This window comes from Astatotilapia calliptera, chromosome 18 (genome assembly GCF_900246225.1).
Source record: "Astatotilapia calliptera chromosome 18, fAstCal1.2, whole genome shotgun sequence".
Lineage (NCBI taxonomy): Eukaryota > Metazoa > Chordata > Actinopteri > Cichliformes > Cichlidae > Astatotilapia > Astatotilapia calliptera.
This window is the reverse complement of record NC_039319.1, coordinates 14,090,005-14,112,408: the sequence shown is the minus strand read 5'-3', so window position 1 is coordinate 14,112,408 and position 22,404 is coordinate 14,090,005. Positions and strand designations below refer to the sequence as shown.

The window sequence follows — 22,404 nt, the reverse complement described above, 5'->3', positions numbered from 1 at the left end:
AAGCTACACCTTTCTTGTGAAAAATGAGCAAAGCTGCGAGTTACAGATTGATGTTTTTTTTTCTGCTCTACAGTGTACATGTACAAATCACATTCTCCTAAATGAACCCCTGCTTTCAAATATTACACTTGTCTACAACTACTGTACAGTCATATGTCAGGCCATACTCTCATACATTATATTTCAATTAGCATGGAAATTGAACTACAATATTTATAGAACAGACACAAAGTTGTTTATTGCTCCGTTCTGCTGTTTCCTAGTCTAAATTGCATCACAGTGATGCATGCATTTTACTGCTGCATCAGCTGGTGACAGGTCAATTATCATTTCTTGTCATCCAATAATTACATTGGCTTTGTTCTGATGCTTGAAATACCTCCTTGGTCCTCCCCAAGGTCTGCAATAGCCCACTCATCTCTCTCTCTCAGAAAAACACCAATCATGATAGGAAGGCCACTACTCAAGGGTCGTTTAATTTACTTGTTCCTGTTAGATTTGTTTCAATAAAGATTCTTCTGTAGTAGTGCAGGTATTGGGAACAAGTGTTGGAGTGTTTGTTGTCCATTCAAAACAACATTACTGGAACCTAATTTTGTGTTTTTGAAGTTCTTATAATTCTCAGCTAGTGTCCTGTCAGTGACAGCTTTAGTGTTGTTTGTTACACTGAAATGTTGGATTAGGTATCCTTGTCCTGTTGCCTAAGGTACAATGCTGTGCAAAAGTCTTGAGCCACATGTCATTCTTTATATTTTGTTTCAAAGTAGGCAGGCTTTATTGTAATTTTTCAAATTGGTCTGAGCAATAGTTCTCCAAACTTTGAGAGGCTTTGCAATTTTTTTTCTTTGGACCGTTTTGGACGGTCTTTGCTGTTTTGATTATTTTTGAAGGGCGGTCTTTTATAAAATAAAATAAAAAACTCAAGAGATGAACCAGTGTAAGAGAGATTAGATAAGAGACAATTTAGCAAATTTAAAATCATATGTTTAGGCACATGATACAAAAAATATCAAAGTTAACACAATCTGAGAGACAGAAAATAGTATTTTTGCACCAACAAGAAGCGAAGGTCCGAAAGAACTTCTAGCAGAAAACTTGTCATATTTTGACATTGTGTGCAGTGTGAACTTAAGGAATTTGAGGAACTGGACAAGTGGAGGAAAAGTGGCAGTCTCAAACAAAAATCTGCAGCATATAAACAGCATCTTAAAGTCCAGCAAAGACCTGACACAGGACCTGAGAGTTGTATGTGGCCTTTCAGCTGATCCATCTGTTATTCACTCCTTGACAGATGCCCTTCCACTGCATAGTACAAACTCTGTTTTTGCCTTTTATTATGTATTTCTATGTGTGTTTGCACAAGTTTAAATAAATCTATGCAGCTATTTCCCATTTTTCTAGCAAAAAGAAAAAGAAAGAACCGGTGGCTTAAGACATTTGCACAGTACTGTACAGTACATTAACATACTGCTTCTTTAAACAACATGTATTTTAAGAAATGTAGACCTCTGACAGTCTACCTACTGACAGAGAATCAGTTTTTCTGGGTGGGCGGCTGGTGAGGTTTACAGTTTCTGAGGCGGGAACAGGTGGCGAGGCGGTTTCCCTCCCAGTAACCAGCATCTTGGCCGTCGTGACAACGACACTTGGTGCAGGAGTCAACCCAGATGGGCTCTCCTGCAGGAATCACTTTACTGCGTGATCCATCAACATAGCAGTTAGGACCTTTGGGGAGAAGAGAAGAACAGGTAATTGAAATTAACAGATACTACACATAATCAGTCAAATGGATAGCATTGTGTAACTACACTCATCCCTATTTTAAACCAATTTTCAAAAACAAGACAAGACCACACTAGAGTGGGTCTAAATGACAACATTTGAAAACTGTGCTCAAATTATAAAAAAAAAAAAGATAAATGTTCTCTCTGTGATGCTGTCTGTGAGTGTTTTTTTTTTTTTTAACTTTCTACTTTTATTAAACTGTGTTTTTAACATACCCTCCTTGCATTCAGGGCAGCACTTCCCAGGCTGATAGACAGGGTTGACACATGGTGGAGGCGCACAATCTGCCACAAGACAGCGGGCAATGCCATCACTGTCACAAGTGCACTGCTCACATTCTGATGGCTGGAAAACACACACACCGACACAAACACACGCATACACTGAAACCCAGCAGGGATCATTTCCTAATCTCCTCGTGATGTAAATGCGGGTTAGTCACTCCTAGCAAGCACACGAATTATGTATAATGGTATCCTTTTTAAAGCGTGTACTAATCCTCGTACCAACTCAAAAGGGGGCGCCATTTACCTCCAATTTAATACTGCATAATCATTACATACAAACGGATATCTGGTTTAGGCTTTAGTATTCATCAAAGCTCATCCTCATTTGGTTCTGACACATGCATTCAGAGACAACGATTGGGAACAATGGGGCGAGACCAGAAGACCCAAAGTTTAAACACCAACTGGTGCTCCCTTGTGTTACTAGAATATCTCTATGATATTCAGATTATTTAGATAATAATTACATTTTAGAGCTTCTATTAAGTGTTGTTATTATTAGTGTTCAAGTCATTCTTTCGAATAATGTATTCTTATAATGTTCTTGTACACTGTTATTGCTGTGATGCATTTACAGTACAGTACAGTTACTACAGCTTTGACGTCAAAAAGATTTACTTAAATAATACTATTGACATAAGCGCACTAAGGTGCTTCATTTTAGGATGACGATGCTGACATTTTCACTTGTAGGCCATTTTCTAAATAGTTGCAGCTACTTTGAGCACTATTCTTACAAAACTAAACTATTATCGATGGACGTCTCAACCAATGCACACCTGTAACCCTCTTACATTTTCTTCAAAGCCTGATGATTCACAAACGTATATCAAAGTAAATATAGAAAAAGTGTAAAAAAAAAAAAAAAATTAGGCCTAAAAAGACAAATTTTTAGACCTTTCCAATAGGTTATGTTTATTTATGTGGCACTGACTTACCTGGAAGTTCTGTCCTAGCTCGTACACCACCCCTCGATACTCGCACCCAATTTTTTCACACCTGGGGCAGCAGTCGGTGGGGTAGTGGCTAACGTGGATACATGCAGCTGGAAGAGAGGTGCATTCAGTGCGGGCACACACGGAGCCCTCAGCGGTGCACTCACATTGAGTGCAGTGATCAGAGTCCAGGAAATACCATTCTCCCATGTAGTAAATGCTGCCATTGGCCTCGCAGGTGCTCTCCTGCTGTCCAGCGACCGAAAAGCCAAAACAAGCCTGCGCGCAAAGTACGAGTGCCAGAAGGACCGTGCGTATCCCGCGCGCTAAGGAAAGGCGCTCTCTCACAAGCTTTTCCATAATCTATCTGATTAATCCAAATGAGTAAAAGTTCGTTAGTGAAGGGAAACTTGCACTGTAGTCCTACTTGGGTTTAGTAGAGCGATCAGCCAAGATTTGAAAAAACAAACAAAACCTTTTCTTCGTTAGATTGTTAAAAACAAAGCCCCCCAAATCCTGAACCTCTCCACAGCGGTCTGCCGGGTCTGCGCACACTTTTGCAAGGCAAGGAGTCCGGAAGGGAGTGGAGGCTGGGAGCATGAGGGGGAAAGTTTCACTGCTCTCATCAGAGTACATGCTTGCCCTTAACGTTACTAAGCTGAAACCTGTCCCTCCCTAGTTTAACACGCACGACTTCAGCCTCCTACAAGAGTTCTTCGTGGCCTTGTGTGATACTTGAAGCCTACTGCGCCTTTAAATTTGCTCTTATTGTGATTTATCTGTTTAGTCTTGTATTTATTTTTATTTTACAATATACCAAGTTTACCTGGATTTAATTGAGTGCAGTCTCTGTGTTAACGGTTCAGACAAATCTCGCGATATCTCTCCCTAGCAACTCAATTGTTATCCTTAGATACCATAGTCTCGCAAGCTCAACGCCCATCAAACATCGAAAAGGTGAGCCTCTCTTCCTCTTTGGCTACAGTGTTATTTAAAAAACACATTTGGTAAGTAGGTTTCACACAGCGTGTTTTGTATCGTTTAGTGTTAAACTTACATCACATCGGTTTAAACGAGCTCCTACTTTCTGCTCCTGTCACTCATTTTCAGTAGTGCGGCTAAAGTTTATTAAGTCAGCAGGCCCGTTTGGTTTGAAACATGGCAGCACCATTTACCAGGAAAGAAAATACTGTGTAGTACTGCTGACGTTAATTACATAACGATTTTTCTTTTCTTTTCTTTTCTTTTTTGGTGTTATTTATGAAAATGAAAACAACAAGCAACAAAAGACTGCAAATATTTGGCCAGAAAGGTGTAGCCTGAAGTTTTAGCTTATTACCCAGTTTGATTCTTCTACTCCATTCCCCTCCTACTCATAAACTACTAGAAATTACTTAAATAGAAGCTTCTAACAAAGTGAAGTAGGCAAAAAGAGCGCAAAAAGCTGCACATCATGTCACGATCTAAAGCAGGGGTGTCCAACTCCAGTCCTCAAGAAACAGCTGAGAAACAAAGTCATTGACATCTATCAGCCTGGAACGGGTTACAAAGGAATTTCTAAGGCTTTGGGATTCATGGTGAGAGCATTATTCACAAATGAAGAAAACAATGATAAACCTTCCCAGAAGTGGCCCGTCTACCAAAATTACTCAAAGAGTCTGTCAGTAATTCAAACAAAAGAACCCAGAACAATATCTGGATAACCGCAGGCCTTATTTGCCTCAGTAAACGTCAGAGTTCATGATTCAACAGTAAGAAAACGACTGAGCAAAAATGCTGCTGATGTCTCATCTCACATTTGCAAAAAAACCATCTTGATGATTCCCAAGTGTTTGAGGAAAATGTTCCGTGGACTGACGAGCCTTTTGGAAGGTTTAAGTCCTGTTACATCTGGCGTAAAACTAACACAGCATTTCATAAAGAGAGCGTCATACCAACAGCCAGACATGACGGTGGTAGTATCATGACTGCGGCTGCTTTGCTGCTTCAGGAGCTGGACGACTTGCTATAAATGATGGAACCATGAATTCTGCGTTCTACCAGAAAGTCCATGTTGACCATCAGTTTGTTATGCAGCAGGACAAAGTGTTGTAGTCAATACCTGGACCATATATATGTATAAATAAATTTATTATATACATTGGTTACTTGGAACATTTAAATATGGGGGGTATAAAAGAAATCAGGAAGGGGGCAAATACCTTTTCACACCAGTGTATGTTGTTATGTTCCACAATAATTTGTATTCTTCACTCTTAGATTGACATTCACATGCAGTCACCTGATGAAAGCCAGGTCTGGGGCCCTGGCCAGTCCCTATGGGGCCTGATCGCTGAACATATTTCTGAGTCAGAGCTGCCAAAGATCTACACCGCACTGGGCCATTCCTTGGTAGATGTGTACATGGACATGCACACTGAGGTGAGAGAAGTTTTATAACTCCAGTGTTTGATGTCTTCTGTCTGCATACAGTACCACAACACCTGGTTTGTAAGTTGAAAGGTCCCTCTTCACAGTCAGCAGATTGTTTCATCATTCATATGGTTTTATTTCTTTGAGGAATTCACGCTGGGTCTGTTTCTAGCAGGATTTAACAAAAGTACTACCACAACTTCTGCAAGAATTTCCTTTTGGGCAGAAGCAAATCAAAACATTGCTCAGCTAAGCATTCCTAGCCAAACAATTTAAGGACTCTGGTTTAAGGCTGTGTAAGTAGGTTAGTTTTGCTGCATATATTCATTACTTACAATTCCCAGACTCCATAATAAAAGTGAAATGTGGGTTAGCTGGCACGGCGCCACAATGAGATCCAAATGTGAGCCAGACAGACTTCAGTATTTATTCCAGAGCAGCTAAACTCTCAGACCTACAGGGACTTGAAATGGCTCACAACTCATTAAACAAGCACATTTAAAATCAAGACTGAGGTGAAAATGTTCATTAAAAGAGGAAAAGTTTTGAGAAGAGTCAAAGTGAAACATGTCAGGGAAGAAACTGTGACTTCCTGATACTCATTAATAAAAAACTGTGAAGAACTGAGAAATGTAATTATATATTCATTCAAATTGAAATATCTTATTCCAGCTTTCATACTGTGGCTTGATGTGATACAACCACTGAACCAAAGCTGTGGTAAAACATATTTCTATTGTCTGTCCTTTTTTCTTTCTCAAATAATGAATTCTTAAAAAGCATTTTTTTCTAATAAGTGCATCTGGCTCTGTGGGCATTTTTGCCTCAGACATGTAGACCCCTGATTAGAGACAGCAGTGCACTCCGTGAGATGGATAAAACCTGTGTCAAATCAACTCGTGGATCCATCCACTGTGGCGACGCTTGGGAAATAAGGGATCAGTCAAATGTACCTTCCAAAAAAAAGTGCAAAGTCAGGGCATCATATGTTTTCTTTTTCCATAAAAAGCAACCAAACACCTCAATAAAGAAAAATAAAGAACTGTAAAAGATCATTTCTAATGAATCTATGATCAGCTGACTAAAGAAATAAGTGAAAGCTGAAACACTCAAATGACAGACCTCAGACAGACAGTTGTGCTTCTGCACTTAAGATCAAGTTTGTAGGCTTTCTTTTCACCACCTTCTGAGGAACAGAAATTTCTCGTGCTTGGCTGTTTATTGTCTGGACTCCTCCAGTTTCTGAGGTGTAACTGAGCAAGACAGTGAAGCCAAACACCTTGCAGTGGCAGCATTTGGTGTGTGTTAATGAATGAATGAGAAACACTGCAAATGCTTTGTAGAGCCTCTGAGGTTAAAAGCCACTACTAAATGCAGACCATTCACTCTTTACCAGCTTCTTTCTTCTGCTTGTTTAGTACTAAAATCTTTCCATGTGTTGGTCAGCCCTCCTTTCCATGCCGTGCCCCAATGGTTCAGTCACTGCTCACACAAAAAAAAGAAAAGGAAACCACCTGGATGTGCTTTAACTCGGCTCTAGAGGCCTGCCATGTAGATTCTTACCACATATAATATTTGTAGCAGTTTCTATGTGAAATCCACACGACAACTGTACGGCATGCAGGTACTCCTTCTCACTACTGCAAGATAATTCAGCATATGCACAACCCCGCACACACTATATACACACAGAAAGAAGCTCAGTAAGCTGAGTCACTCAGGGGGTCGGTATAACAGGGTTAAAGAGGCTAATCCTCAACTGTTGATAAGACTGTTAGCTACATATAATTTGACTCGACTGTGTGTATGTGTGCGTCAGCTTTGATTGTGCGCCTGTACCCTTGCACGTGTATGTGTGTGTGACTTTGAGTATTGCTCTGACATTTCTTCATCTACAGTTCAGTGTGTCTGACTGTAAAGCCTCCAGGTGGAATAACAGACTTGAGGCTAAAAGCTCTGAGAATTATTCAGGAAAAATAGAGCAGAGAGGGCCTTATCTGACTGTCACACAAGTACATTCAGGTTTTGATTCAGTCTTTACATTTACTTTAGGATGGATCACTTTCATTTTTCTCTCCACGGCTCTCTGTATGTCTTTTCTTTCTCTTTTCTGTCTATGTTTCTCTTGCAGCCACATAATGACTTCCATTCCTCAGTGAGCCACTGTGAAAAGTAATAGCAGATCTGCAGGTGTCTCCTCCATTCCTCAGCGCTGCCATTCCTCTCTCCATCAAGGCCCTCATTGTCTAAGGCGGCAGGATCAGAGAAAATATTAGACTCTCCCTATAAGGCCCGATCTCTCCCTGAACTCTCACTTTCACTCTGTCTTTCTCTCTTTCATCCCCAAAGTTAAATATTTTCAAAAACCCAATTTAAGTAGTTCAGCAAAACGGAAACGTTTCACCGGTGTTCCCTTGAAATAGCATTTGGATGAGATTGGCTTACTGCTGAGGAAAAAGGGAAAAACATCCAGGAACAACTCATTAGCCAGTGAGCCATGAATCCTTTAATATAAACACCTCAACGCCTAAAGGCACATGGCGGAAGTTAGTGTGTTTGTATGTGTTCACCATGATAGGGTGTAAATGCTGGCGTTACGAGAGGATGTGCACACACACACATACACATGCAAAGACCAGAAGTGCTATGTTTAATATCCTTCTTTTGAAGTAAAGTCTTTGCATCATGACATAAATGATTGGCAGGCAACAGGTGTCGAGGTGCTAATGGGATCCAGACTTCACTGAGGCATGAGCATTCACACGCGCTACAAAGAATAAAAAGGTTCTTGGCCTCAAAATGAACAGAGGTGTTTGTCTAATTTTCAGCCCAAGACATATAGTAGCCAGTGTGGTGTGAAAGCATGCTAACGGTGTATGTCGTTTTCAGATTTATATCGATTTTCTTTCTCCTTTGTCCCTGTGGATGTAGAAGTTGTATTTCTTCCTGTTCCAAGAAGACTGTCAACTGTGCACAACAGTTTACAGTAAACAAGCTCTTCTTGCATCAGTGACAGCCAAGAAAATGTCTGCTCCTTGTAGTATTTAGTATTTGCACTGTCAGTGGAAATATTTATCTGTCCCTCAGTTTAACAGATTCTTTTTTCAGTGTAGAACTTCTGAGTCACTGTGAGGGAAACTACTTGTATCCTTACATTGAGTAAATACTAGTAGATTACCTTTAAAGTAACTGGTGGTCTTTTTCATTTCAACTTTCATGTCCAACCTTTTTTGAATTCTGCCGCTTGTGAGCCTCTGTTATTTCAGTTTTCCCCTGCTTTCCAGCCTATTAGCCATGCAGGCTTCTGTCTTACATCATTGTCATCACTTTCTCTGCTTCACCTCCAGGTGGGCGTGGGCGTGTTGCAGTATGCAGATTGTAAACAGATTGCACAAACCTGTTGTTTCCAAATGAAATTGATTTACTAACTTGTGCACAGTGGTAACAAAATAGGCCGATGGGCGTTTCATAATTCTCATGGTAATTTTCCCTGCACACTTGTATTTTGCACCAATTACATTTCCATGTAGATATGAGTAAATGTGGGACTTTTAAACACTTGTCTCACTGTGGTACCTTTTGCAGGCAGAGATGTGGCACAAGATGTGGCAGGAGAACCAGCGAAGTGGAAAGCACGGCGGTGGGGCGGGGACCCCGCTCCCATGTCTGCAGAGTGCCCCTCTAGTTGACCCCCCTGCTGTGAAAGAGCTTTTGAGAGCTGAGGTCAAGATGTTACTACAGACTCTCGGAGAGAAAGCCAGCAGGGCAGGAAGGTAGGTGGAACATCTCACATACTCAGATCAACACTGCTGGACATGCTTAATGAACTAGTTATGGCGCTTTTATTCATCAGTCTCTGCTACAGCCTTGAAATGCACTTCAAAGTTTGGAGAATAACTTAATTTGTTATCTTGATAATGTTACCATCTATCCACTCTAACTAGAGCCTGTCCCATCTATCATATGGTGAGATGTGAGGGTACACCCTGGTCAGGTCACCAGTCTGTCCCAGGACTAAGTGACAATACATTGAACATTTTCTTAAGAAATTAAAAGCTTTATTAGTTTGTTTTTTTTATCCTGACTTTTTATGCCCATTTTATACATTTCTTTCTTTCCCCTGATCATTCATGTCTTTCCTTTATTCACCAGCCATTAGGTGGGCTGATCAGATGAGTTAAGACCATGGTCTCACACGTTTTACGTCATTTCTCCCTCCTGACAAAAAGTACCATAAAATGCTATTTTGTGCTCCCATGTCGGTTACAAATGGCATGGGAAAGCAGAAGGACAAAGGTTTTTGGAGACGGGAACTGGTGTGGGAATTGAGGAACAATAGGACAATTATAGGAGCGAGACACAGTGATAGATGACTGCAAACACTAGACTCGCACTCAGTGCAAGCTCTGTCGAATTGCAGATATGTTTTACTTTAAATGGGAGCCAAATACTCATCTTCAAAATCTTGTGAAAAGTTAGTATAGAATTGCAACAACTTTGAAGGAAAAGAAAGGCTGATTGAGATCCAGTGAAGGGCACTCAGGGAGACAGCTTTGAGACTTAGTACTCTATATCTGCTTTATATGTCATCAGGGAGTTATAAGCGTCTCAAGAAGTAGTAATAAAACTTCCTAATTCCTGTTTTTTCATCTTTTTTTAAAATGTTTTACAGCTAATCGTACAATGCAGGTCAGAGATAAGCTTGTAACAACTGGCAATTTAATGACATGCATTAAAATACTCTGGAGAATGTCATAAAACCATTGGCAGAGCAATATTGGTTACCAGCACTGCCCTGCATTCTCACATTAAGACATAATGCCTTTGTGAGGAGGTGTGTGTGAGAGACTGAGACTATGTATGTTTAAGGTAGCAACTACCCCAACAACTTGCAGTTTGCAGCCAGGAATGCTGCCGCATGACTTCTCTGGTTTTGCTGAGGCCTTTTAGGACATAAGATGGATTGCACTCCGCTTTGTGGCTTACCATTTATTGCCTGTCAATTTGTGCAGGCTGTTGTAGGCTGGAGGCAGCTTTTTATTCTGTGGGTTTCTGTGGACCTTTAAAAAGTCGTGAAAAGCCAATAATCAGAAATTTAGGCTTTAAATTGGACTTGATGAAAGGATTAAGAAGTTTAAGAAGTTTACTTTAAATAAGTGATGTGGTAATTAAAAAAGAACCATAAAGACACCTTAAGAAAGACACCAGCAAAGGCCTGCCCTGTTTACAGTATAAGTATCACCAAAGTCCAACCTGATTGCCATCCAGTCTTCACTAACAGCGCAGAATGAGTGGCAATCAGGTTGTCCTTGTTTTTTTGTCTTTTTAAATGTAGTTATTTGCGTTTGAGCTATTTGTGGGTATAAATTACGGGTTGATCTAATATTGTTTGTTTGTTTGTTTGTTTGTTTTATTAATCATGTCTTTCAAATGGTAAAAATGCCATAAAGACTGACATTTCCCAAACCCAAAGAAATAAATGTTAGAAAAGTCCTTATTTTGTGTGTTTAGTAGTTAAAATTGCACCATGGAAATGTTTTATCACCTCTTTGCTGTCTATGTGTGATTGGCACACAGTTGACATACACAAGAAGTTGAATAATTTGCAGGTATTTGATTAGACGAATTAAACTCCGTATAAAGTCTACACTATATGGTCAAAGTACTGGGCCACCTACACATCTAACCTACAGGAGCTTTTACAACCAGTTGTTAATCCAAAGGCATTAATATGGCTTTGGTCTCCCTGTTGCTGCTATAACACCTTCCACTCTTCTGAGAAGGTTTTCATTGAGATTTTGGAATGTGTCTGAGTTCTTGCCATTTTTTATCCAGAAAAGTACTGTTCACCACAGCCTGGTTCAGTCTTGGTTCCAGTTCATCCTAAAGGTGCTTGCTAGGATTGAGGTCAGGGCTCTGTGCAGGCCAATCACGTTCTTCTACACAAAACTCATCCAACTATGGATGTTACTTTGTGCACTGGAGCATGCAGGGGCAGAAAATGGCCTTTCCCAGACTGTTAAAGATGGAAGCATAGAATTGTCCAAGATGTCTGAAGCATTAAAAAGGACCTCAGCGCAGCTCCAGAAAAACAACCCAATTAAAGATGTATTAAACCCACTCCTTCTCCACCAAACTTTATAGTCAGGCAGGTAAAGTTTTTTTTGGCATTACATGCTGGCTGATAGAAATGTGTGATTTCACCACTTCACAGAACACATTTCCACTGCTCTCAAGCTCAGTGGCCGCATCCTTCACACCACTCCATTTCAATGCTAACATTGTGCTTGGTAATGTAAAGCCTAGAAACCAGTGCCATGAGGCTTCCAGCACAGTTTGTGTACTGAAAGTTTGTGTGCTTCCAGCACATGTTAGATCCAGCACACTGTGCTGATGTTAGATCCAGAGGAGGTTCAGAGCTCTGCAGTTACAGAGTCAGCAGCGAGTTGGCGACTTTTACGCACTATGCACCTCAGGACTCAGCGACCCCGCTCTGCAACTTTACATGGTCATTCACTTCATGGGCGAGTTGCTGTGGCTCCTAAACGCTTCCACTTTGCTGTAATACCACTTACAGTTGATGGTGGAATATCTAGGAGGGAAGATATTTCACAAACTGACTAACTGTCGCAGCTGTGACATCCTATTACAGCACCATGCTCGAATTCATTCATCTATTAGTTGAGAAATATTTCAGTCTTGATCAAAGTTAACCAACAGACCAGCACTGCCCTCCACTGACTGGCTGTTTTTTTTATTTTTTTTATTTAAGACTTCTTTCTCCACAGTCTCCTACTGAATCTAGTTCGTGGATCAAAAAATATATAAAATGTTACACTGGTGCGTGTTATGACAGCTCAGTTGACAGGGATTTATTTTGAAGCAATCTTAAAGGGATTTTTTTCTACAGATGGTAGCAAGGCCTGATGTTTAAGCTGACAATCCAATATCCATAAGGCTACAGGTCTGATGCCCAGAACAGCAGAGTGTCTTATTAACGTGTCACTGAGCAAGACACAAACTGAAGCCTCGCTCACTTGCAAAACACAAGTCACTCTTGTAAAGTGCTCTAGTTTGGATGTAAATGGATTATAAAAAGTACCATTCAGACCGAGAAACAAGCCTGTTGTTATTGGCTGGGAGGGAATAGTGCCAAAAAAAGGCATTGGTGCCACGCAGACTGTGCCAGTGCAAATCACCTTTTCTCTTTGAAGTTGGCTTCTGTGTAGTTGTTGACCTTGATGCATGGTACTGTGTGTGTGATCCAGGTCTTTGAACGTTCAATTAGGCTAAGTCCCAAGTGCATATCGGCTGAATGGCTTTCAGGAATAAGCCTAACACACACTTCTCGCTGATGCCACTTTCACTGTAGAGCTCGACAACCATCTGTTTAATTTAATATGCTCTGTTGGCGTTAAAATTGAGAATACATACATCAAGGTGTGGACCTCTCATACAAAGTATTTGTACCTTTAAAAAAAAAAAGGTTTACTAGACATTTACCTGACAGGACTGGTTTCAGCAATAGTTGTTGATGCAGTCGGTGCTGCATTTTTCTGTGTTTAAGTCGTTTGTATGAGGCGGTGGGGGTGGGTGTGTGCCTTGTAAAGCTGACTGATTTATCTTGTAGGCTTCCTCCTGTGTGGTCCTGATGTTCCTACCATTCAGTCTCTTACACATACACAAACACACATAGATGCATATCGTTGCCAGATTCGCATAAAAACATGCATTTTCTATTGCGCAGTGACTGTGAAATTAAGCAGAATGGATCAGGCAGAGAGCTACCTCACCTGCAGCTGCCCCTGTGGTTTGGCTTTCTCCATGAGTGAAGAAGATTTAATGCTGCTGCTGTATAACTTTTCTGCTTTGAGATATACATGCTTTTTAAAGATAACTTGTGGACACGTTTTAAAAATTTAATTCAATAAGAAGAGACCATTTGGAATAGCAGAACATGATTTATTGATATACAGAATTCAGTTAAGCTATTTGGCAATTAGATTTCAAAAACCCATCGTAGCAGAACAGCGTCCCACCAGTGACAGGAAGTAGGGCAGGACCCCCTGGAGGGCGGTGATGGTGAAGATGAAGATGAAGGCTTGGATGGCGCCCTGAGTGACTCGGGTGCTGTGGAGATGGGGAAGAAGTGGGTTGCGTGAATGAAAGTCTGAAAGAGAGAATGACAGAAGAGCACTGAGGTTTAAATTAAACAGATTGGAAGCTGATTGGGTTGAAGCTGACAGGCAAGAAGATGATTGGACTAGAACAGTGATGTCAGCATTGAGTTTTGAGAGCCTGTGAAAGTGGGACTGATACAAAGAATAGACTGGCAGGCAAAAACCACCAGTGCAGATGAGTGCTTACAGATCTTTCTTACTGAACTTATGCTTATGCTTCATTATATTCTTAACACCAAACAGCACATTCTACCACAACTTTTCTCACTTTTCCAACCAGTATTACTACAGTGTAGCTGTCATGCCGCTGAAATCATTAGCAGATCCTATGAAAAAGTGCAAAGCGCTTGGATACAGTTTCAACCTCTTTTAGGCAATGCAAAGGATTAAAGCACTGTGGAAAACTGCAGAAAAGCAAAAGCTCAATCTGTGGCTCTTTTGTATTAGAGATGTTGAGGAGCTCCTGCATCGGTACAAACCTGAGACTCTAAACTACGCCCTCGGCCACCGAGACAGATGTCATACTAATTGCACCAACCCTAAAGATACTGACAGTGGAAGCAGGTTAGCAAGAGCCCAGGCTTGCTTAATTTACTGAGATTATGCAGAACTTGATAAAGTCTTGTAATCTTCTGTCTTCAATTCCAACCTGTCCCTCTTTAGGCCGGACTCCCGCTGCTCAGTCCAGTCCAGAGCTGAAGATGAGATCGAAGCGGTGAGAGGAAAGCTTAATGTCACCGAGATAGACCAAGTGGTTGATCGACTCAGGTGAGTTTGAGCCATGTTAAGGATTTCAAAAGCCTTAAAAAAATTTTGTTAAGTATTTTAATCAACTTTGAACTGGGTCATTTGTACCAAAGGGAATATTATCATCTGAATGTACAGATCTGTACTACTTTCAGACTTTTATTTGTTAAGTTTTTAAATCCCTCAGCTTTTCTGTTTGTGGGTCATTTGAAGTGTTCACATGTGGTTGTTGTCTGAAGCTGCAGCAGTCTTCACCATACTTGGCACCAAATAGCAGATAGATAGTGATAGTCTGTTAAAGCTAAGAAGCTGAGGGCAAGGCATCAAAACCTGAAACTTGAGGCTCGAAACAACGCTGTTGCTGGGTATCTGTGGTATGTGTAAGTAAGCAACATTGATGTCACACGTTCTCAAAGTTACAGAGCTAAAAGAAAAACAAAAGAACAGAAAATCTTTTAATGCTAGTGAAATGATTTTTTTAAAAGAGGCTCAGTGCTTGCTGTGAATCCACAAAGTCTGCCCTTCAGGGTCGAATGATTAGAATTTATTTACAAATCCGGCAGTATCGCCCTAATACATCCAGATTTTAATAAGCAAATACATTATCACACCTTCCTTTAAAGAACCTTTATTATTGTACTTAAAACACTTTCAGTGTTGTCATTCATTACTTTTTTGTATCAATACAACATATTGTTATTTGGATTGTGCTGTTCAGAGAAAGCACCGGTTGTATCGATCAGTCTTCTGTGAAATCAAACCAGTCTGGTTTGATTTCACAATAAACAAACAGCTGTTTGTTTATTGTGACCCCTAAAATCTTTTTCCGTACCTCCTTATATATGACCCTGTAGTGCACCATCTATACACACCCAACTTAGTGGAATAACGTAAGGGCATACATGCGGTCCAAACTGGGAAAGAGCACAGTTCACACTGGTACAATAGTTAAAGAATGAACTCTTGTCCTGGTTTTTGTAATACAGTCTAGCAGCGACACATCTTGCATATAATTTTTTTTGTGACTGACTCATTCATATTTGGTCTTTGTAACTCTGAAAGTCAGAGTTTCTCTGAGCCCTCTCATTTTCCCCTTAATTTCCCCCTCAGCCTTCCTCTGTGGCTTTTGTCATTGCCCTGCCTCCTTCACGCTCCATCCCTCCGTTTCTTCCTTCACCCCTCGCTCTGAGGCCCACGGGGCAAAGCAGTCGCTGGAGCTACCTTAGAAAAACGCCTCCCTCCCTCTCTCTCTTTCTCCCATTTCCTGCCTAGACCAGAACAAAAGGCCCCATTGTCAATAAATGGATCCCAGACCCGACCAGAGCCAGCAGAAGATTCTTTTTCATTTGAAAGAAGTGAATAAAATCTACTACGGTTATGTAACTGGAGAAGGGCAAAGATAGGGAGGGAAAAGAAAAATAGGACACTGTTTCCTCTGTACCGTATGAAAACTGCAGAGGATAAAGTCTGAGCAATGCACCTATTCTGTTGTCGCTGCCTGTGTTTTCCATCCTATTGAAACTGATATTTATCTGTCAGTCTGTCTGTCTATCCATCCATGCAGAGCTCTCCTAATAGGGGAATGTGAAGAACTGACCAGACTGGTGAAGCATATAAAGGTAAGAAGATCAGGATGGAACAGCCACCTATCAAATGAATGCTTACTCAACCTTTTTTTTTGTTAGTTGCCAGTGCAACACTGATGAAAATCCTACAGTTATTTACAGGTGACTGCACCAAAACAGCTGTGAATTTTACACATCAAAACAATCCATGAATTATGAGCATCGCGAAGGACTGTGAGGCCTGAATAATATGTGCTTTATCAATATGTAGCATAATCTGTAGAGTAGGGTTTTTCTTCAGGTGTAATTTTTCCTCTTAATCCCCAAACTGAGAGTTTACCTTCATCCAAAGTTTCTTCAGCTACAGAGAAAGAAACTACATACAAAATAGCATTTTTAGCATTTAGCATTTTTCGAGCTTGAGTTGTTTGATGCATGTTCATCGTTTCCATTACACTGACTTCCTCGTGCGTCAGCAAATTTTTAGTCTGAAAGACAAAAGATATGTTTTTCCCTCTTAGTTTCAGTCCCTTAGGCAGTCCTGCTAATTCTCTTTTTGGCGGTGAAGCCCAGCCAGGGCGAACATTTTCACAAATCAGCATGCATGCACGCTCACAAAAGCCTGCAAAGCCTCAGTCTGAACTTGTATTTTCCATTTTTCCAGCCAAGAGTAAGATCAATCTCCTCCCAATCAATCAAATGGCATATAAAGACATTTTCACACACACACACACACACACACACACACACACACACACACACTCGATCTAACTACACATGTACGTTATCACAGAAACAGAGTGAGTTTAGCCAGATGTAGGACTTCTCTGCTGCCCAGATGTTGAAGTTATCTCTCTGTACACTCTTTTTGTGTCTGACCATCTACAAGTGTTGCATTGCCAAGAGCTTCTCTTGGAAATATTAGAAACCTAAGCAAAGAACAGACACTCAAGTTCACTGCATGTTTTCAAGGACCCAGCAGTGGATGAAGTGTTGTTGTGCCTGAAGCGCAAACAGCTTCTTAAATTACTTAAACGTTCCTGTGAGGCGAAGATGCCATTAAAAAGATAAACAAAGCGGGAAAGGTACACAATATTGAAACCCTCATTGAGCTTTTTATTGTTGACAAAGTAAAACCCCGTGTAGGAGAGTGAAGATAAAGGGGAAACGTGACCCAAGCATGTGTTAGCTTTAAAAGCCTGACGGTGGGAAGTTAATTTTAACCACTTTTCTTTGTCTCTCTTAGATCTCATTTAAAAGAGATTGCAATCAGTGCCAGTAAGGAAATTGTTTCCTTAAGCAAGTGTCTGCTGTCTGATGTGCGATTGGCATGAACTCACTGTGCATGTTCAGTCACAGATGTGGGGACCGTGTTGGCCTTACATTGTGCAAGTCATCATTACCTTATTAAGAGTGAGCGCTTCAGATCTTGGAACAACACTGGCCTCAGGATCTTCTGTGTGACTTGTTCGATTATTAACAATTCTACAATCTCACCACATCTGAGGCGGTCATAAAGGAATCGACAGTCAAGATTTAGAAGTAGTTCACAGACTTGTGTATATTTTTCTTTAAATCACCAATTCTCTTTCTGTGTGTTTTTCAAGGGGAATTCAGATTCTGCTCCAAATTGGAAGACGTTATGGAGAGGCAGAGCTAAGCAGGAAAACATTTGAATGTTCAAGTCAGAGTTTTAGATCATAATTGTTAACCTCTGTTTTGTTCCAAGGGCTGCTTTTAATTTCTACATTTTTGGGGGGGCTTTTTCTTGTTTACGTAATCAACCACATGTTCTAAATGCTACGCCTGTCAGCCAGTAAGCTTTTTACCACGCACAGCTGAGGTTTCTATTGATTTAGAGTTATTCAGTGCAGTTAAATTATATTGTTTTTAAAACAGCTATTAAACAAAGGCATATCAGGCATATAGGGATTGTTACAGTATGAGCTAATTGCTTTTTTAGTGCTGGATGTAGCAGCCAATCATAAAATGGTCCTAAACACAGTCATAATGACCCATTTTCTCTTAGCAGGAGGGAGAGATAGTGACTTGGACCAGCACCAAACAAACAACTCTTAATGACAGTAGATAGGAGGAACTCACACATGTATACACAAACCTCTACTGATCCTTGTTTGAGTGTACTGAGTATAAAACACTCGAGCTGCGGAAAATATGTAAAAAAAAACAAAAACATCCTTACTCTAAAGTAAAGACCGCGCTGTCAGCACAGGTTTACACACAATTTTACACAATCTGTTAATAAGTGAACTTTTTCTTTTATGGACACTAACTGGTAAATCGGAATCATCATCATGACTCTCTTCACAGCTTTATTACTTATTAGGTCACTGATCTCTTCCATCACAGTCTGACTTTGGCTACGCTTTGAGCTTTACACAAAGTTACTGAAACTTATTTGTTCATAATAAATAAAGGAGTACGTCTCAGTGGAGCCTCTGATATGTAGTCTAAACATCGCAGTCAGCTTTAACTCACTGCTGTCATAGGACTGGAGTCTGTCAGGGATTTCATGATTTATATGATCTTTATTTAAACTGATGGACTGATTTTTGTTTGTGCTATCAGAGGTGCTGCTGGCTTTTAACTTACATTTTATTTTACTTTATTTTATTCATGTTTTTTTTTCTATTGAATTGCTAGCAGCCCTGCTCTAGCTCAAAGCTGCCTTACACCCCACCCTACACACCTGGCTTCTAAAATCAACATAATATAGTCCCATCTCAGAGATAAACGAGCACATCACAGTGCAACAGCTAGAGTATTATTACTTCTGTATGGTGATGCATTTCTGACAATACTGACTTTATAAAAGTTATACTGTGTAAAATGTGATTAAAAATGACCTTAATATGTCATCCTGAAAACATCTAAACTATGCAGTTCTGGTTAAACTGGTGTAGCTTCTCCACCAAATGCTACAGTCTGGCCAGAGCCTCATAGATATGCAAGACAAATTCAAGAATTCCTTCACAAATGGTGTTGCAGTTGCTGCAGGATAGTTATTTAACTGTATAATAACATAGGTGCTGAACAGACTTGCTTTTATATAGGATTATAACCAGAATAAAACCAGTTGAGTTGAGCCCACCATTGCAAAAAGAAAGGTGGCACTGGAGTTGAGCTCATCAGTCCAAACTGACTGAAATTGAATGCGATGTATTGTCAATCTGTCTGCATTTATAAAAATGATATTTTCAAAGCTTCACCAATTTGTAAGAGAGTTACTCGACTCAGTTTGAGTCGGCCAACGCTTGCTTGTAAACAGGTTGTCAAAGGTGCAATGGGCTTGCTGTTGAAAGCGTTCACTGCAACTTCTCGTTTTTGCCAAACGAGAAGAAAATTCAGTGCATTCACCAGGTGACAACCAGTTTTTCGTAGTCACAAGGAGGTTGCTGGCCTATTTTTACTCTAGTGTGACTGAGACTTGATAAAACCAACTTATATAAGGTGTTCCATCAGGATGCTGAAAGTATTTATTTATTTTTTTACTGCTTGACCAGCTTGATCAAGCTTGACAGAGCCATCTTAGAGAACCACCACCTCAGGTTATGAAAAGATGGCTGTCATACCGCTTTGAGCTGGATTTTGTAGAAGGATTAAGCTGCCGAGGAAGTTGCCGTAAATGTGTGTCGTGCAGAGGCGGATTTGGGTTCTCATGTATCAGATTAATCACTAAAACATACAGCCTTTCCTAAAATACCACCAAGTCTGCACTGTGGTAATGTGTTCAAACCCCACACGGACCACACAGGCTATTTTTGGAGTGCGTGCGCTTTAGAGTTGTTTTAGATTTCAGTCACTTCTCTGTCAGTGGCACCGCACATACTTTGTCTGTCGCTCTGAAAGACAATACTGGAAAGTTTGGGTTTGAATCCCACTATGAGAACAGGGCAGAGTATGTGCTTTATCTGTCAGTCTCCAGGCCTGTGGGTTTATGTGGGTATGTCTGTGTTTGTGCATGTGCGCACGCGTGCATGTGTGTTTGTGTAATAGTCTGCGGTGGCTATAAAGACTCTTAGTATTTGTGTTGCTGTAAAACGAGAAGGAGGCTGTGCCAGTCTCTGGTAACAAACACATGCACATTAAGACACATTTTGCAATCAGGTCTTTGGTTTTGTGAGTTTCAGACACACACAAACACACAGAGCTCTATGGTTTTCATTTGCTATGGATATCGATGTTTGAAGCCAAATTATGATGGAACACTGCTGCTCAATCATTTAGCGGTTACACACATACACACATTCCTTTCCTTCTCCTCCCGCTGTTAGTTTTATCCTCTTCCCTGTTCCTTTGCTATTTCCAAAGCCTCATCTTAAGCATGTTTAATACATTTATATCCTATTTTTCCAGTGTGTCCTAGTTTGGTGCCACAGCATTATGCTAAATGCTGCTGCGATGACGAGTAGAACTGCACAGTTTACATGAGCTCTCAAGTTTCTCTTTTCTCCTGTGCTTTGTGTTTCTTGCAGGCAAACATTAAACAAAAGTGTCACAGCGGACTTCATAAATCTGAACCTTCACTTGCAGGTTAAGTCACAAATTTTGGCATTTGCTGCCATCTGCTGGCAAAATATTTTGTCCAACACGCGTTACATGTCTTTATTTGAGTTTACAATTTGAAACTGATTCCAAGACATATTTATGAATGTAAAAGTGAGCTATGCAGGGTCTGTCTTCTGCTGATTAACAGGTAGTTCATGAGTACAAGGAGGCGTTCAGGGATTAGTTAGGATTAACAGGGACTTAATTTAATGTTTGTAATTAATAATCACAATATCTCAAAATAGTTTTAATCATATTTGAGACCATTTCATATCTCAGATATGTTGTGTTTGTATATTTGTAGACCTGAGAGAACTTAGAGGAGCTATACAAGTGGATTTGGAGCTCAGCCCCTTTCTGTTCCCACCTTCGTCCCCTTTGCCTGCAAAGAAAGGTTTCAGGTTAGTATGCATTATTATTAGTGACAGCTATGTAATTAATATTAAAATAGCTGCTTCACTTTCATTGCTTGTTTTTGTCTTCTTATTCCATTAAATATTTTGAATGTGAACACGATGACGCTTTTCCTATAACACCATCTCAAAAAATACCTTCAACTGCTTCTTTTTGTTGTCATTGTGAATGAAAATTCCCTTAATTCGTGAACTTCTGATTCCTTTTCCACAGACTGACAGCAGCACAAAGCTCAGAGAGTCTGAAAACTTTATCTCCTCCATCAGTCCTAAGACCGCATCCACCTCCTCCTCTGTCCCCTCCTATTCCCAGGCCTCCAGCTAGACCCCGTCTCTCTAAGATGTCAACATCCAGGACTCACGGTCAGCATGGAGTCACATCAGCTTTTAATAAGTCAAGCAAAACACCTACCTGCAGCACTGCTGACACATCTGGGCATACACACGGTCTCCTCACCACTGACCACATAATGAGAAATAATAACCAGTGCGGTTTTTGTCCAGAACAAGACAGTGCTGGTCTTTCCTGCAGGACCCCAGATTCTACGGCTAATTTTGAAGTAAAATCTGAGAGAAACTCACCCCTTCACAAAACCCATTTATCAGTAAACTGCAGGATTCACAGCCAAAGCACAGAGTGTGAATGGTCACCGCAGAGGGAGAGAAAGAGCAGCCCTGCATACAGGCCAAGAAACATCAATATCACTCCGTCACTTGTTCCTGCTCCCAGCGGTCTCTGTAATGCAGGAAGTTGCAGCAGCAAAAGTACTGACCAATCTGTGGCAGCAAAATGGAAATCAGGTATTCAAAACAGGCAGCAGGATAGTAGCTGTGAAGGCAGTTTAGAATCAGCGAGCGCACAGTCATATGCTGATAGCAGGAGGAAGATGTCTGAGAATTCAGTCATGTCTGAAACTCGGAGAACTCCTGCACAGACATGCAGAAGGAAGAGCAGCGGTGAGACTTCTAGAAATTTAAGTGGTGCCTTCAGGAATGATGGCAAAGAGCAACAAAACCTGGGTGGCCAGTGTGCAACACTTTGCCCATCTCATCCTTCAGCTGCATGCAGTCAGCGACCACCAGCAAAGATTAATGAACATTTTTTTACCTCTTCAAAAAAACCACAAGGGGGAAGCACAAGTCAGCCAAAAGAACCAGCAGAGCCCCAGTTTCTCCAGAGGTTTCATCAGCCAGTGCCTCCTACAAGAGTCCAAACTTAAAGACGACTACTACCTGAGGGCAATGGTGTGTCACAAGGAAAAATAAAGTTGGCTTGTAGTTCTGATGGATATTCTGTGTCTTCTAGTCATTTATTTTCTTCTCTTTTTATTTCCAAGCTGGATGAGTTGACAGTTGCAAAAAATGTTTTGTTTATATAAGGATTCAAAAAATAATAATAGCGGTGCAAAAGTCTCGAGTCACCTCTCATTTCTTTATATATTTAGGATTGAATGCCCTCTATGTTTTCATTTAAGGTACTTTGCTCATACAAGTAGTTACAAGAACACATA

At 40.6% G+C, this 22,404-nt stretch overlaps 2 protein-coding genes across 4 annotated transcripts; one reads left to right on the top strand and one right to left on the bottom strand.

The window, feature by feature from the left end:
- Nucleotides 1-1,412: 1,412 nt before the first annotated feature.
- LOC113010945 (von Willebrand factor C domain-containing protein 2-like) lies at nt 1,413-3,813 on the bottom strand. The gene is made up of 3 exons (XM_026150244.1): nt 3,011-3,813; nt 2,001-2,130; nt 1,413-1,725 (listed from the first exon to the last, which is right to left on the bottom strand). The coding sequence occupies exons 1-3, from the start codon at nt 3,365-3,367 to the stop codon at nt 1,535-1,537; spliced, it is 678 nt and encodes a 225-aa protein (XP_026006029.1). The 5' UTR covers nt 3,368-3,813; the 3' UTR covers nt 1,413-1,534.
- Nucleotides 3,814-3,907: 94 nt separating this feature from the next.
- ccdc24 (coiled-coil domain containing 24) lies at nt 3,908-22,194 on the top strand. Of its 3 annotated transcripts, none has more exons than XM_026148446.1 (9): nt 3,908-3,964; nt 5,267-5,428; nt 9,005-9,192; nt 14,047-14,163; nt 14,263-14,367; nt 15,911-15,965; nt 20,408-20,465; nt 20,785-20,881; nt 21,108-22,194. In XM_026148446.1, the coding sequence occupies exons 2-9, from the start codon at nt 5,279-5,281 to the stop codon at nt 22,111-22,113; spliced, it is 1,776 nt and encodes a 591-aa protein (XP_026004231.1). In that variant the 5' UTR covers nt 3,908-3,964; nt 5,267-5,278; the 3' UTR covers nt 22,114-22,194. The 3 variants fall into 3 exon arrangements, with proteins under 3 accessions (XP_026004231.1, XP_026004232.1, XP_026004233.1); XM_026148447.1 differs by lacking the exon at nt 3,908-3,964 and adding an exon at nt 3,965-4,014; XM_026148448.1 differs by lacking the exon at nt 3,908-3,964 and adding an exon at nt 8,767-8,899 and having other exon boundaries at nt 5,384-5,428; nt 21,108-22,193.
- The last annotated feature ends 210 nt before the right edge of the window (nt 22,195-22,404 follow it).